The sequence below is a fragment of the Stegostoma tigrinum genome, chromosome 5, assembly GCF_030684315.1.
Source record: "Stegostoma tigrinum isolate sSteTig4 chromosome 5, sSteTig4.hap1, whole genome shotgun sequence".
NCBI classification, from domain to species: Eukaryota; Metazoa; Chordata; class Chondrichthyes; order Orectolobiformes; family Stegostomatidae; genus Stegostoma; species Stegostoma tigrinum.
In genome coordinates, this window is record NC_081358.1 from 7244362 (window position 1) to 7259809 (window position 15448).

Here is a 15448-nt window from a genome sequence, read left to right on the forward strand (position 1 = left end):
TTCTTAGCAAACAAATATTGAAGTGAAACAGCATTTGTTACTTTCCCTTGGAGACAAGCTTTGAGAAATCCAAAGAGATCTGTCCAAAAAGCAGACTGTGATTAACATAGATTCAGTTGGGGCAGTTCAATCTGTCACACAATCATCCCTACATGGAGACCAGCTGGTTGAAATTTCTATAGAAGCTTCTCAAAAAATTGCAATTGTCTACCACCTCTTGCTTACTCCTTAGAAACTAAAACAAATGTTTAAATATGTTATACCAAGGTGTAGAGCCGGATGAACACAGCAGACCAAGCAGCTTCAGAGAAGCCGGGAAGCTGACACTTCGGCCTAGAACCTTCTTCAAAAATGAAGGGTCTAGGCCCGAAATGTCGGCCTTCCTGCTCCTCTGATGCTGCTTGGCCTGCTGTGTTCATCCAGCTCTACACCTTGGTATCTCAAATTCTCCAGCATCTGCAGTTCCTACGATCTCTGTTTAAATATGTTGTCCAGTTGTAGCTCAAAATAACACAATTTGAACTTTCGGGCTAAATCAATTGGATCACTTAGAACAATTAGGAAAGCTTAAGAGATTTTGCCGACGAACAAATGTGCCCTTGGATGGATCACAGTAAAACTTTCTGAAACAATAGAAAGTTCAGCAAGCATTTGCAACAATTTCTAACACGATAATCTTTGCTCTCAATTGAAAAGTTAAATCACATCACACAAGTTGCATTAGCATTATTACAATATCATTGTGTTCCAAGATATTTACTCATTATATTAAAAAAATACCAATCTTCTTAATGCAACATTCACATTAAGTATTTTTCATATTTTGTTTGTATGGGGCTCATTAAATTTAGCTTGCATTCAATAACATGTCTTACAGGTGGAGAAAATTAGTCTATCTAATCAGTCTTGCAACTATTTATTTTGATGCACAATTGACTTAAAACTGGAAGCATGAGACATATAATTTTGCAGTACAGTAATTGCAGTGTAAACAGGTTTGCAGTTTCAGTGTTAGTTCAGTAACAGTTGAGGTTTCAGTACAAAATGAGTTAGCAGTTGCTTTGTGAACAAAGTTTGAGCTACTGTCAAAAATACTTAAACTGGTACTCAACAAATTATAGTATCAAGAGAAGAGACAACTCACATGGTAGAAATGTGACCTTTATCCATGAGGTCAAATAGTTTTATTGTGATTAAACACTACAATACAGTTTATATCCATAAAAAAACTCTAGTGTATATAAATTATTCCTTCCATACAGCTATTCTTTCCATTTCAGCTTTGGTACAATGTGTATTTTATTATAATAATTGTAATACTTTTCAGCTTCACAAACTCAACACGAAGTACAAAACTAATCAGTATTGGGGTATTACAATCTACACAGTGGTGCTCAGTGGTAGGGAGAGGTCTGACCTCAGATAATCCATGTCACTCAGCTAAGCTACAAAGGCATACCTAGCAAGGACATGACTAAAATGCACCAGAAACCAGCAAACATTTTCAGAATTGTATTTTTTTTGAAACAGAATACCAGCAGTGATCGACTGAGAACACAATACTCTATTTCTTCAGTTGATGTTCCATTTTTCTGTGAAGGCCATAGTTACTATGTCCAAAAATGCATTTTGACATTATTTTATTCACACAGAGCCAGTGTCAATATTTGACCTGCCATCCAGTGTTGCTAATACTAGTACAGTTTGTTCTGCAGTTAGCAGGGATCACTGGTACATTATTGGTAGGGCAGTGGGGTGCTACCAACCTTAAGTTGTTTTGTGGAGAAGGAGGTATAACATTACAATAGACAGGCATTCCAGTGGTTGGAAGTGTTCCTTGACCTGACTGGTTGGGTAGCATGATAGCTTGTGGATAAGATTGTTGAGACATCCCTTGAGAACCCTGGGTCATTGGCACCTAACAAAAAAATATGAAATAAATCAGAAGTGTTCTTGTATTTAATATGAATGCACAATACACTTAAACACATAATAATGTTTTTGATTTTCAATAGATCTAGAATTAACAATGAATGATATAAGGCTCATTAATCTTACTTTCCTCAAAGGATTTCACTGACATTCTCAGCTTGCCTAGACTAAAGTCGTCTCATTACCTCACAATGCAGGGGAATAAAACATGAGCTGTTGCCGCTCCTGTTTCAAAGACATTCATTTAACTCTCTCTGGCATAAGTTAAAGTCTTATTCTTATTAAGGTTATTCAAAAATTTCTAGTTAAAGGCCCATATATTATTGATTGTCTTGCTTTCTGCAAGAATTCAGATATTTGGCACTACGGTTATTAGTCTGATTGCTGATGGAGCAGTTTTAACAAAACTGAAGTGATAAAGTAGCAGATAATTGCATCAATACATTCTTCAGCATTATACGACATTTTATAATGACATGTCCTGAGTACCTCTTTGCCTTTGCATGATGGAAACAGAAATTGTTTTCCATATAGCAAGGTGTAGAGCTGGATGAACACAGCAGACCAAGCAGCATCAGAGGGGCAGGAAGGCTGACGTTTCAGGCCTAGACCCTTCTTCAGAAATGTTTTCTATATGTCATGTTATTCCAAAATAAAAACTTGACTGAAAATGTGCTTTGTTATGTGTCAAAATGGAAGCCATAAGATAATTATTCTGCTGATGCTGAGACAATTATTTGTGGTTGAAACTCAATTTAGATGAAACATTTTTATGGATGATAACAGGATGTTAACACATACAGTTTGATGATGGGAATTAAAGTGTTTAGCACAGCCTCAGAAAAGAATATGAAATAAAACATTAATTTCAAACCTTGTCACAGTGTCTAAAATGGTCTGGTGACTGTTAACGTATACATGTTTCATAGTGGCTACCTCTAAGAAATTCTTTGTTGTACAGAAAAATAGCCTTATAATCTAATAGTCTTGTCATCTTTAACTTAATTAAAGATACTGTGTGATTAGGAAGGAATACAAAATCAGAAATAATCAAAATAATTTTAACTTAACCTGCAAGGGATATACTCCATGGGGGACCAGAATTTGGGGGGTTGTGGAGGGGTGTTGTAAAGACGGCATTACATACAATCACATCCATTTGCTAAATTACAAGTTTAGTTAAAACTGTCTCTTGTACTTCTAAGAGCATTACAGAAGGGACTGCAAGACATATGGATGCTAATCTTTTTGAAGTCTATTTACAGTGATCCAGCACTGACAACTTCACAGCTAATTGACTGGATTTTCATCAGGAATTTAACGACAGTGTAGAAATAAAGATGGGTCTTGATTCTGGCCTTCTTGGATCTGTCTCCAGTATCGTCAGTTTTCATGAGTGTGGGTTAACGGTGTGGGGTGTGGTGGGTTGCAAGCCCACACTGTGCACCACTGACGCAACTGGCTCCACATCAGGATTATGAATATTCCAGCCCTCAACAATTTTTGTGGCAGCAAGCCTGGGATTTAAAGGACTCACTGCTCATGAGTCCCTAGTCCCTCAGAGGTGTATGATCCATTGCCTGAATGAGGGAACTGCTGAAAACAGAAGTTCAAAAATTTTACCTGTGCCCCACACACCAATCTATGCCCTTCCACCCTCACTCAATACCCCTCATACTTTTATAGTAACCAATGCTGATAATGCTCGTGAGGCTTGGGTGAAAGATCAGACACACATTAGACAGTCGCATTGACTGCCCGCTTGTGAAAGCATTGCTTGGTTCACATCTTTTGCTGTTTGATCTATTCTGTCAATTGAACAATCTTTATTAAATGGATAAAGAAGTTTCGGGTGCTTGTCATTTCTCTTCTTGATTCTTCAAACATCCAGATGATTGATATTTTTACAAGCCAATAGTAAAACAGCTTATTTTTTGAAAAAGTTGGATGTTAGGAATTAATGTTTCCATTTAAAAAAAAGCTTCTTTTCACATTTACTGTTGTTATTAAAGTATTCATTGGTTCTATAGTGAAACATTGAAAAGGCTTGGCATGGACGTTATGAGGGACAATGGGGAGAGTTACAGGGCACAGGAAGTGTGTGGGATGTTTGAGGAAGTGTGATGTTTGATAGCTGTGTTCTTTGTTTCACTGATTAAATTCTTGAGTGTTGAGGTGCATCTTTTAAATAAGATTGGCTCAGTTCCTGACAGTCCCTGTGTATGCCAAGAACTGTTTCTGGGGATGGGTTACCTAACTCTGGCTTTCACCCGCTCTTCCAGAACAAAAATCCTGCATTTGGTCCCGAGGTGGGAATGCTGCACCAGGAAATTCCCGAATACCTATTACTCATCCCAAAGATAAAAATCCAGTATCCAGGGAAAACTCAGACAGCACACCACAACTTACCGTAACCCTAACCACACCACAACTTACCCTAACCCTAAGGTTAACCATAACCCTAACCATAACCCTAACCCTAACCCTAAAGCTAACCGTAACCCGAACCCTATCACTAACCATATCACTAACCCTAACCCTAACCCTAACCACGCCACAACTTACCCTAACCCTAACCCATAACCCTAACCCTAACCATAACCCTAAAGCTAACCATAACCCTGACCCTATTGCTAACCCTATCGCTAACCCTAACCCTAACCCTATCGCTAACCCTAATGCTAACCATAACCCTAACCCTAACCCTAAAGCTAACAATAACCCTAATGTTAACCATATCGCTAACCCTAACCCTAACCCTAATGCTAACCATAACCCTAACCCTAACCCTAACCATGCCACAACTTACCCTAACCATAACCCTAACCCTAACCTTAACATTAACCATAACCCTAACCCTAACCCTCACCCTAGCCCATAACCCTAACCCTCACCCTAACCATAACTATAACCCTAAAGCTAACCCTAACGCTAACCCTAACTCTATTGCATTTTGCAATAATTTGAAACATAGGCCGAGCAGAATATAAAGTTGTTAGTTTAGGCATGAAGCAAGAAAGAGTTTTTTTTTCCCATTTGAGAAATAAGGATTTCTTGCTTTATGTTCTCCAGTAATTAAAATTGTTAAACCTAAAATAAAAGTATAACAACTGAAGGCTAAACTCGAAACTCTCAAATAGCTCCTCGGTGAGGTGGGACGTTGGTAATGAAACTGCTGTTGCAATTAACATCCCTTTATACACACCTCTCAATTATTAATAGAAATGACAACAATCTTGTTTCCATGCGCGGTAGCTAATCCATCCCAGCAATTTTATGTCCAGGTGACAAGTTGAAAATCAATCCCTGATTTTGGACAAGTTGATCATGTCATAAATTAGTTAGGATAGAGGACCTTTCTTCAATGTGCTAATTAAATTATGCATTGGCAAAGTGTTAATGAAAAAGGGAGACACTAATATAAATCTCTAATTATAATCATGCCAAGTAATATTCTTCATCAAGGCAATTCAAATATCTGTCTTTAGAAGTTTTTGAACTTTATAAATCTGGGGAATTCTCCCATAGATTCTAGTTCTATATGGATATCTGAATTTGAGGATTACTCTGGATATAGTATACATCATATACATATAACAGCTTATTATGACCGTCTACAGAAGACTCTTTCATCAACAAGTTATGTTGCTTGCACAGTTTTACACAAAACTTTCCAAAAAAAGGGCCTTTTTTCTTAGGCAAAAGCACTTCATCATTTTAAGCTATGATTCTGGAATGAATATTTTTCTGTCTTGTTGCTATGAATTATTAGATCTGTAAGTACATTGATCAGTGCGGAATGCTCTTGCTTTTTTTGTTCAAGTTTGGGGGTGAGCAATTACGTGGTGACTAACATGCCACCCCCACTGATGAAAACTCATCAATTGCCCACCAATCAGCTCATTATATGTTGATAGATGAGCCTGGGTGGAGACTAGCAACCCAGCTCACCAGGCAGTCAGAGGCCAGTAGCTTCTGGGTCTTAAAGCCTGTCAATAGAAGCTTACTCCTTGGGGGTCCGTTAGGAAGAAGTTAAGTATATTTTTAATACTCTTTTTACCAGGCTGCGATCATTTAGAGACAGGAGTTCAGGGTTTGGAGGCAAGAGCAAGTTGCTCTTACATTCAGGCCTCTGTTTCCCCCAGATTGGGACCATCAGAGGCCCCCTCTGATCCCAGGTCTTTATGGTTTCTCAGCCATAAAACAAAGTCAACAACTTATTACCCATTGGAGAGGTAGGTGATCAGGATGTGATGAGTTTGAGTGTCTTAAATGTCCATTTATTGACCCCTAACATTCATTGATGGCAGTTCAGGAAGATCACCGATAGATCTGAGATAATGGGAACTGCAGATGCTCTCTGATGAAGGGTCTAGGCTCAAAACATCAGCTTTTGTGCTCCTGAGATGCTGCTTGGCCTGCTGTGTTCCTCTCTGATGAAGGGTCTAGGCTCAAAACGTCAGCTTTTGTGCTCCTGAGATGCTGCTTGGCCTGCTGTGTTCATCCAGCCTCACATTTTATTATCACCGATAGATCTTTCTGCCCAGAACTTAAATTGTGAGCTGGCAAGAAGGGGATGAATTTCTGCTAAGGGCAAATGATTTCCCCTTCTGTCCAGCTCCATGGAAGGGAAAATCTCAACCAAAAGCTAAAAGGTCATTATTAAACCTGAGCAACATAACATAGGCATACAAAAGGGGTTAGATTTGTGGATTAGAAGGTTTAATCTGATTAGCAAATGTATTTTTTGACTAAAACCTTACAGGCAGTGGGGTAAGCCCAAGTTTTATTAGCAAAGTTTCTGATAAAATTGCAATAACCAGAGCTTAGCAGATTCCTAATGTTGACAAAGTACCTCATTTGGCAATCAACTTCCACATTTTTTTAATACTTTTGTCAGATACCATTTTGAGCGGTTTGCTATCTGGAAATAAATCTTTTTGGTATACCAACACTTACATTAAGGTCATGCTACACATGTTTATGCAGAAATCAACTACATAATGACCAGAAAAACTGCCAAAAATTCTCGTTACTTTAATGTCAGTAACTTAGAGGTTGCATGCGTCTTCAAAAGAGAAAATATAGAAAATATATAGGAATAATGAAACCAAGACAAGTATTTTTCACCAAATCAAAAGTAAAACAATGTTTAGGAATTAGTAAATAGGTCTTGTTTAGAGATTTAATTCGGTATTAGACATTATATTCATCCTCAATAACATTTACCAAGGTAAATTGGCAGTGCTTAGATTTAGGGCATTCATTCAACAGAATGTAACAGGGGTTATCATAGCTGCTTTTTTTAACAGTAGATTGAGCATTAATAATCACAACAAAGCAATTATTACAGGGCAACAGTTATTTTCTGCAGAAGGACAAAACATAAGCTTACTTTGTGAATATTTTTAATTAACCTGTTCGGAGATGTTACTTCTCTATAACAGGTGGAATTCTGCAGAGATGAGGAGCAAAATCTTTTCTGACTGGGTTGTGAATCTATGGAATTCACTATCCAGGACACTGGATAAGATGAAGAAGGTGATAGACTGATAACCAAAATGGATTAATGAACTTTAATGGATTAATGAAGTTTTGGAAGCGTGCAGGACAGTGTAGCTCAGCCTAAGATGAGATCTTTTGGCTGAACGACCTACTGCTGCTCTTTATTCCATTACTACTGTACGACAGAAGTCCCACATTGTAAGCTTGGCTATTAGTATTGGACCTTCACAATATGCAACATGTTACATATTACTCGTTCAACTAATAATTACACGAGCCCCACTATGGCACGTCTTATTTGTGTAGCTTTTTAACTCTCTAAACAAACAGAAAACATCCTCAAGTTGGAGGAGCAAAAGAAAGGCATCAAGGTTGTGAGTGATAACCTACTTGGTAAGAAGACATGGCTGGATATGGGACCATCAGCCCCTGCACCTGATTTCCCTGCTGGTTATTCAACAGGTTCTGACTCTGTGATGACTGCTGCACTCCCATCAGACCTTGGAACCCTTGCTGCTGATTAGGCAACACAGCCTGAAAACCTGGAAAGAGAAAATTGATTACAGTGCTTATCGTTGAACTCAACCTTGTCTACCACGACTTTTTATAAGCTGCAGCACTGGAATCAAATGTATATATTATTTTACCTGACAACTAAAAGGCTTTTGTGTAAAGAAATGGAAAAAGCAACTGCAGTGTAATCAAACTGTCTGATGATAACTGCAATTAAAACAGTAATGGTGCATTCAAGATGCTTTGAACTCAAAATAACTCTGCTAAAGACAATTATAGTTTGAAATATGTACCCCTCATTAACCCGTTAACACCACATGCAGAGTCATCCTCCCTGATTGAGATTAAAGTTAATGACATTTTAAAATAATCCTCTTAAATGTGGTAAAGCCTTTGGCAGACCTTCCAATGCCCACTTGTCGAACATTCCAAATTTAAATTTGTTGATCGAATATCCTTGAGCGATTTAGTCACAGATTCTCTGGTGTGGATTACTTTATACATTTGGAAACTAGGACCTCATTTTACTTTATTTTTATGTCGTGTGTGTGTGTGGCTGGCTAGGATAACATGTATTGTTCGTCAGTATTTGCCCTGGAGAAGGGAGCGGTGAGCTGACATCCTGAGACACTGTGGAAGGTACACTCTCACAGTGGTGGAGGAAGGCAGTTCCAGGATTTTGTCTCAACAATATAGTTTCGAAGGGGCTTAATTGGGCAGCATCCGAAAATGGCTTCTGAGGTTTGTGATGTATGATTATTCCATGCCTATGATATAGGCAGGAAGTTCATTTTGTGCTGCTGTTCATGAGTATGGTGAAATGCGTGGAACAAATGCGAACTACACAGGGGAATATAATTGTATACCTCAGCAAGGAGCCGAGAATTGTGAAGCACTAGAACGAGTTAAAGATAGTCCATCACACTTAAAATCACACTTAAAACCAATCTGCATCTGTATTATAGCTGGAGCAGGTGATGGGAATCCTCTTGAAAATAGAGGTTGGTAGAGTGTGGCAGAAGTAATGGGATCTCAGTTGCCAACTGGAATGCCAGCATGACCTCTGCATTACCTCTTTTTCAGAAGGCTCGCACTTAATTTAACATACAGAAGCCTTGAAATCAAGACAAAGTCCTTTTGGACCTGCCTGACCACTCTTTATTGATGTAAGTTAGTTTGACAAATTCAAAAATTACCATTCGTACAAAAGTAGCAACTGGCTACAGGACTCAATCAGCTGACGATCCTTTACATAGAGATAACAGGCTGTCCAACTGTTGCTGGACACATGTTCTGTCATACATCGTTAAGAGATTTATTAACCAAAGTCTTGTGCTCCAAAATAGCAGCCATGGTTTCACATCAGTATTACCAACAGACTGACATCATAATCTGGTTACTCTGCATGACCTCTGGTATACAGTCTGACACACATGCTAACATCTTCATTAATATGCCATCTGCTATGACACACTCCAGAATTGTACATGCACACACATGTCATCGCAAACCTTTAACAACAAGAACATGAAAGAAATGATGGGTGCTGACTTTTTTTTAATCAAAAGACTTTATTTTTCTAAAATGTATAATTACATCAATACCATTAAGCAACAAACAGAATATAGTAAAATATGAATTTCCTGCTAAAAATTTGAATGAACAGCTAATTTCCCTATCTTACTGATCTCATCACAATGAATGGTAAAGAAGGTAATCAGCCCATTAAATCTCCATGCTACATTCCTGATTATGAATCTTATGGATTGTTTACTAAAACTATGCTCATTACCATGACTGCTTGACTTTAAACATTCCCTTTCATTCTTCTAGTGATAATCCACATTGTGCACTCTTGTGTTGCTAATTTACCAGCTTCCTGAAGAGTTTTACTACAATCTTGACAATTTATATCTGTCCAAACATAATATCTGTCTTAGGAAATGCACAATTTTAAACATTTATTGAACATTGAGAAAGAGAGAGAGGGGCAGATAGAGTCTGCACCAACCTGTCTAAACTAATTTCTAGCACTTAACCCATTGTCTGAAATGTTATGATATATCAACTACTCATCCATGTACTTTTTGAAGATTGTGAGGTTCCTCACCTGTACCTAGATATGGCAGTCCCACCATTCCCTGGTTAAACAGACCTTTCCTCAAATTCCCCTACCTTTCACCCGAAAATTATGCTTCCTTAGATACGGCAGTCCCACCATTTTCTGGTTAAACAGACCTTTCCTCAAATTCCCCTACCTTTCACCTGAAAATTATGCTTCCTTAGATACGGCAGTCCCACCATTTTCTGGTTAAACAGACCTTTCCTCAAATTCCCCTACCTTTCACCTGAAAATTATGCTTCCTTAGATATGGCAGTCCCACCATTCTCTGGTTAAACAGACCTTTCCTCAAATTCCCCTACCTTTCACCTGAAAGTTATGCTTCCTTAGATACGGCAGTCCCACCATTCTCTGGTTAAACAGACCTTTCCTCAAATTCCCCTACCTTTCACCCGAAAATTATGCTTCCTTAGATACGGCAGTCCCACCATTTTCTGGTTAAACAGACCTTTCCTCAAATTCCCCTACCTTTCACCTGAAAATTATGCTTCCTTAGATACGGCAGTCCCACCATTTTCTGGTTAAACAGACCTTTCCTCAAATTCCCCTACCTTTCACCTGAAAATTATGCTTCCTTAGATATGGCAGTCCCACCATTCTCTGGTTAAACAGACCTTTCCTCAAATTCCCCTACCTTTCACCTGAAAGTTATGCTTCCTTAGATACGGCAGTCCCACCATTCTCTGGTTAAACAGACCTTTCCTCAAATTCCCCTACCTTTCACCTGAAAATTATGCTTCCTTTGACATTGGCCTGAAGTAACTGCCTCTGTGCACCTTGTCCATGCCTCTTATATGCATTAGGTTCCCCTCAGTCTTCTCTACTCTAAGGAAAACATCCTGAGTCTTTCCTACCTCTCTTCATAGCCAAAACCTGATGAAGCTCCTCTGCATCACATGCTTCCAATAGTGAGGCAAGCTGAACTATACACAATGCTCCGCTGTGAACTAGCCAAAGTTTTATACATCTCCAACATAACCTCCATTCTCTTATAATCCTTATTATGACTGACAAATGCAAGATAAGATGCCTTCTTAACTATCCTATTAACCTATCCTCTCACCTTCAAGGATCTGGGACCAACACCCCCAAGATGTCCGTTCCTCTGAGCTTTCTAGTTTCCTGTCATTTGTTGAGTACTTATTACTTCTTCCAAAATGTATCACCTCACACTTGTCAGCATTAGATTCCTTCTGCCAATGATCTGCCCATCTGATCAAACCTTCTCTATCTTCCTGTAACCAAACACTCTCACTAATGACCACTGAACAAATCTTTGTGTCATCTGCAGTGTTACATATCAATTCCCACAAATTCTCATCACAGTAAGGGACCCAGCACTGATACCAATGGTATGTCACTGAACAGTGGCATCCAATAATACAAACAGACTTCTGCCACCACCCTCGGTCTCGCATCACTAAGCCAATTTTAGATCCAACTTACAAAGTTACCCTGAATCCTGTATTTACTTTCTTTATCAGTCTCCAATATGTCAAAGACAGACAGGGTTCTCTGGGTTTGTTGCTCCTACATTACAGCCCTGAAGGAACAATATTGGGCATGTACTCACCGTACTTACTTTTTCAAGTTTTCCACCTGCACCCCCACCTGTCTGATCTGCTGTAGAGTTTCCCACAAGTTGCTGTTCCCAGTCTACTTCAACCAGATCCCGCCTTCTTTTAAGAGGATCTGCCTTCACCTATTCCAAAACTGTTTATTTTAATAGAACAGCTTTATCTTTGTCCATATCAAACCTAAATTGTACTGTGTTGGTAGCTATCATGGCTGCTCTTTATAATGTTATCCAACTATTTATTCATTGTATATTTCCATGTCTCTAATTTCCATCTTGAGTGAGATGTATAAAGCGGCAGTTGGTAAAGCAACCAAAATCTTGTCCATCTTCAACATTATTTCCTCTGCTATTAAATTAAGTGCTGCTTTGTATAAATTTGGGCGAAATCTGCACATTGGCCCAGTTCACCATTTTGCCTGCACTCTGAAGATAGTCCCATACGTTGGCTGATGCACACTTCAACAGCAATGCAATTATGTCAATGTTGCACACAGCCACAACTCATCACAAAGTGTAGGAATGGATAACTACCCCATACCGTGCATGAATAGCATGCACCTCTCTTGTTAAAGAAGCCAATCTTCTTCATTTACAAGTAGCAATGTGTAGTGTACTGTCTGCAGTAGCTGATAAAGTGTTTATTTGCAAGATGCTGAACTGAAACATTTAATATGCAACATATATTCATTCAAAATAAATATCTCAGTGGAATTTCTGAACAAATTTGCAAAGTTATTGAATGGTCACATCTAACAGAACTGATTATAATATGTCGAGCTAAAAAGACATTTTGCAAAAAAGTCCATTATGAGTTGCTTTTCATGACACCAGATGATAAGTCTGAACACAGCTGCAATTGAATACTAAGAGAGAACAACAACCTAATAAAATGGAACAAAAAACTTTTGCTCAAGTAATATCCTCATCTTTGATTAGACTGTATATAGATTACCTATAAAAACCAACACAAGGTCTCTTGAGAAGCCACGTGGAAGATGCTTTGAATGGTTTAATGGGCCATTCTGTACAGCAAGCATCATGGCTCCTCTTTTTATTTCTCTTGTTTAATTCTATAAGGTTGCACCTTTATTTATTAGCAGTTATTTAACATGGGCTCAACAAGCATCAAAGTTTTCCTTAAGCTGCAATTGTGCATTGAATGTGAATTACTTTCACAAGAGTATAACACCTCCAGCAGCAAGTGGCAATAATAAGGAGTTCAAGTCGAGCATTTGCGCTGGGAGCTCCAGAGGCTCATGATGAGGTCATGCAGTGAACAGGGCAGTTGGAGCAGTTGAATGGGGCCTTCGGCGGGGATGAAGGCCTTATGTTAGGAGTATCAGACAGGTGACAGACTTCCTCGGTAAAATGTTAACCACAGAAATAACTCTACGTAAATACTGTGCTATCCATGTTTAAACTTAATATCACTTTTGTTCACATTGAGCTGATGCCAGTGTACAAAAAAATCCTTTTCATGACCTTTCGGACTTCGATGTGTTCAAATCTCACGTTATATTCCAATAAAATCACCATGGATTCGGTCTGAAGCGCATTATTAGGATGTCAAGGTTCTTTCTTAATTTATAACACTTTTACCTTTGTGCATCCTCTCTTTTGGATTTGCGATAACAGATTTCCATTCATTTGTGCTTTACTTTCAGGACAACTTGCTAGAAGTTAGCCAATTTAGCACAGAAGATTATTGTATTAAGCTCAGGTCAGATTCAGTTTCTGCAGTCTTGTGTGCCAATTGAAATAACATTGCACCAGAGGCTGTCTGGTACAGCAATGTCAGGAAAGTCGGGGAAATATGGAGAGAATGAAAAATCAATAATCTTGATGTCAAGGAAAAGTTTTGTGATTTCCCCCTAGATTTCACTTTTGAGTCATGATTACCTTATTTTGATGTACTTGTAACCTATTAATATCCTAATTAATCTTATTTATTTGTTACTTCTAATTCGCTTCTTCCCTGAGAAATAAGACAGTTCAAATTCCCGACATGCAAGTCAGAGTGAGTGCACGGTGGCTGCAACTTACCAGTTACCTATCCCTCCATTATCCAACTCTTTCTTCAGCACAATGGCCCTGAATGGTCCATGGCTGCCAGTCTCCTTTGTCTACATAGGTAGGCATTGGCCAATCACCAGGCTCAACACATGATCATACCTGTTCTCAGACATGCCTTTAACACTGTTCTTTGGAGCTCAGGGGCTGCTAGGCTTGCACGTTTCCAATAACTTGGAATGCACACAGAGACGCACATCCCTCTTGTGCATCCATACAGAATGCATTTCATGACTCTTGGCTTACTTTGTTAGAGCTCGCTCATTTTTCATTTACTTTGAGTCTGCAAGCTTCCATCTACATCATATTGCTTTCTTAGCTCATACAGCTTCAGAAACAAAAGCAGAAATTGCTGGAGAAATTTGCAGGTCTGGCAGCATCTGTGGAGAAAAAGCAGAGTTAATGTTTCACGTCCAGTTCTGAAGAAGGGTCACTAAACCTGAAATATTGACTCTGCCTTCTCTCCATAAATGCTGTCAGGCCTGTGAGTTTCTTCAGAAATTTATTTATCTGCTTCAGATGCCCAGCACCTGTGGTGGTTTGTTTTTTGTTCACTGGCTTCAGTACTGACTGAAAGCCTGCTAGTCTTTCTGTGGACCATATTGCTTTCTGGCTCAGAGTGTCTTCAGTGTTAAGTTACAGGCTGCTACCTTCTATGACCTTTTAATCCTCAGGGAGAGACATGCGGTTTATCATATTGGGGAGCTCTGAACAGTTCATGGGCTTGGATATAATGCTGCATGACACTGTTTGACTTCAGTGTCACATCTGTGCAACATGCCTGTGAATGCACTGGGTAATTCAAATTCTCATTTGGTCTGTGATTAGGGACAGCATGGTGTGATGTAGATGAGGCAGAAGTAAGGACCGAAGAGGTACTGTTCAAGGAGCCTGAGGCCCTGCAATTGTCCAAAAGTTAAGAAGTTTTGGCAAGCAGAATGGACGAGAGTGGGGACCGAAAAGACTGAATGGACTTACCATTGGCAGTGTGGTACAGGGACCCGTTCGAATAAGGAGAGGAAATGGGAACACAGTTGTGGCAGGAGACAATACACCAGGAGGATAGATACAGGTCTCTGCAGCTGTGAGTGGGTCTCCTGAAGTCTAGGTTGCCTGCCTGGTGCCAGGACAGCTCCTCAGAGATGGATAGAGACTTGGAATGGGAGAGAAGGGTTATAGTTAGCCTGTTGTTCGTAACAACACTGCTGACAGGATCAGAAAGGATGTTCTGCAGGAAGAATTTAAATAGTTTAGAGCTAAATTATAAAGCAGAATCTCCAAGCTACAATGAAAATAGGGTCCTTAGATAATGATACTGAAGAAATAATAATGGGGAACTGGGAAATGGCTGAGGAGTTAAATAAACGCTTGGCATCAATAACTAACAATAATCCCAAAAAATATTATACACACAAGGGTCAAAGGGAAGGCTAGGAAATAAGTACAACATCATGAAAAAAAAGTCACTTCACAAGATGAGACAGCAACACTCCGAGAACTTGTGATTTCAAATAAACCTGGTGGACTATAACCTGGTGTTGTGTGACTTCTGAGGAAAAAAAAGCATTAGGGAACTTGGAACCAAAGGCCATATATGTTCCCTGGATCTGATGGATTGTACTCAAGGATGTTTAAAGAAGTAACTATCTAGATAATAGATGCACTAATAATAATCTTCTGAAAATCCTTAAATTCTCAAAGTCCCAGAGGATTGGAAATCTACCAAT

The 15448-nt window shown here is 39.0% G+C and overlaps 1 protein-coding gene across 21 annotated transcripts in view; it reads right to left on the bottom strand.

Annotated features, from left to right (window-relative positions):
- Nucleotides 1-1150: 1150 nt before the first annotated feature.
- LOC125451860 (cAMP-regulated phosphoprotein 21-like) overlaps nt 1151-15448 on the bottom strand; it is a 405355-nt gene continuing 391057 nt past the window's right edge. For all 21 annotated transcript variants that reach the window (XM_048529526.1, XM_059645782.1, XM_059645784.1 and 18 more), the window contains 2 exons: nt 7828-7979; nt 1151-1918 (listed from right to left, as the gene is read on the bottom strand). In XM_048529526.1, coding sequence (XP_048385483.1) covers nt 1661-1918; nt 7828-7979 — 410 coding nt within the window. In that variant the 3' untranslated portion in view covers nt 1151-1660. The remainder of the gene's footprint in view (nt 1919-7827; nt 7980-15448) is intronic.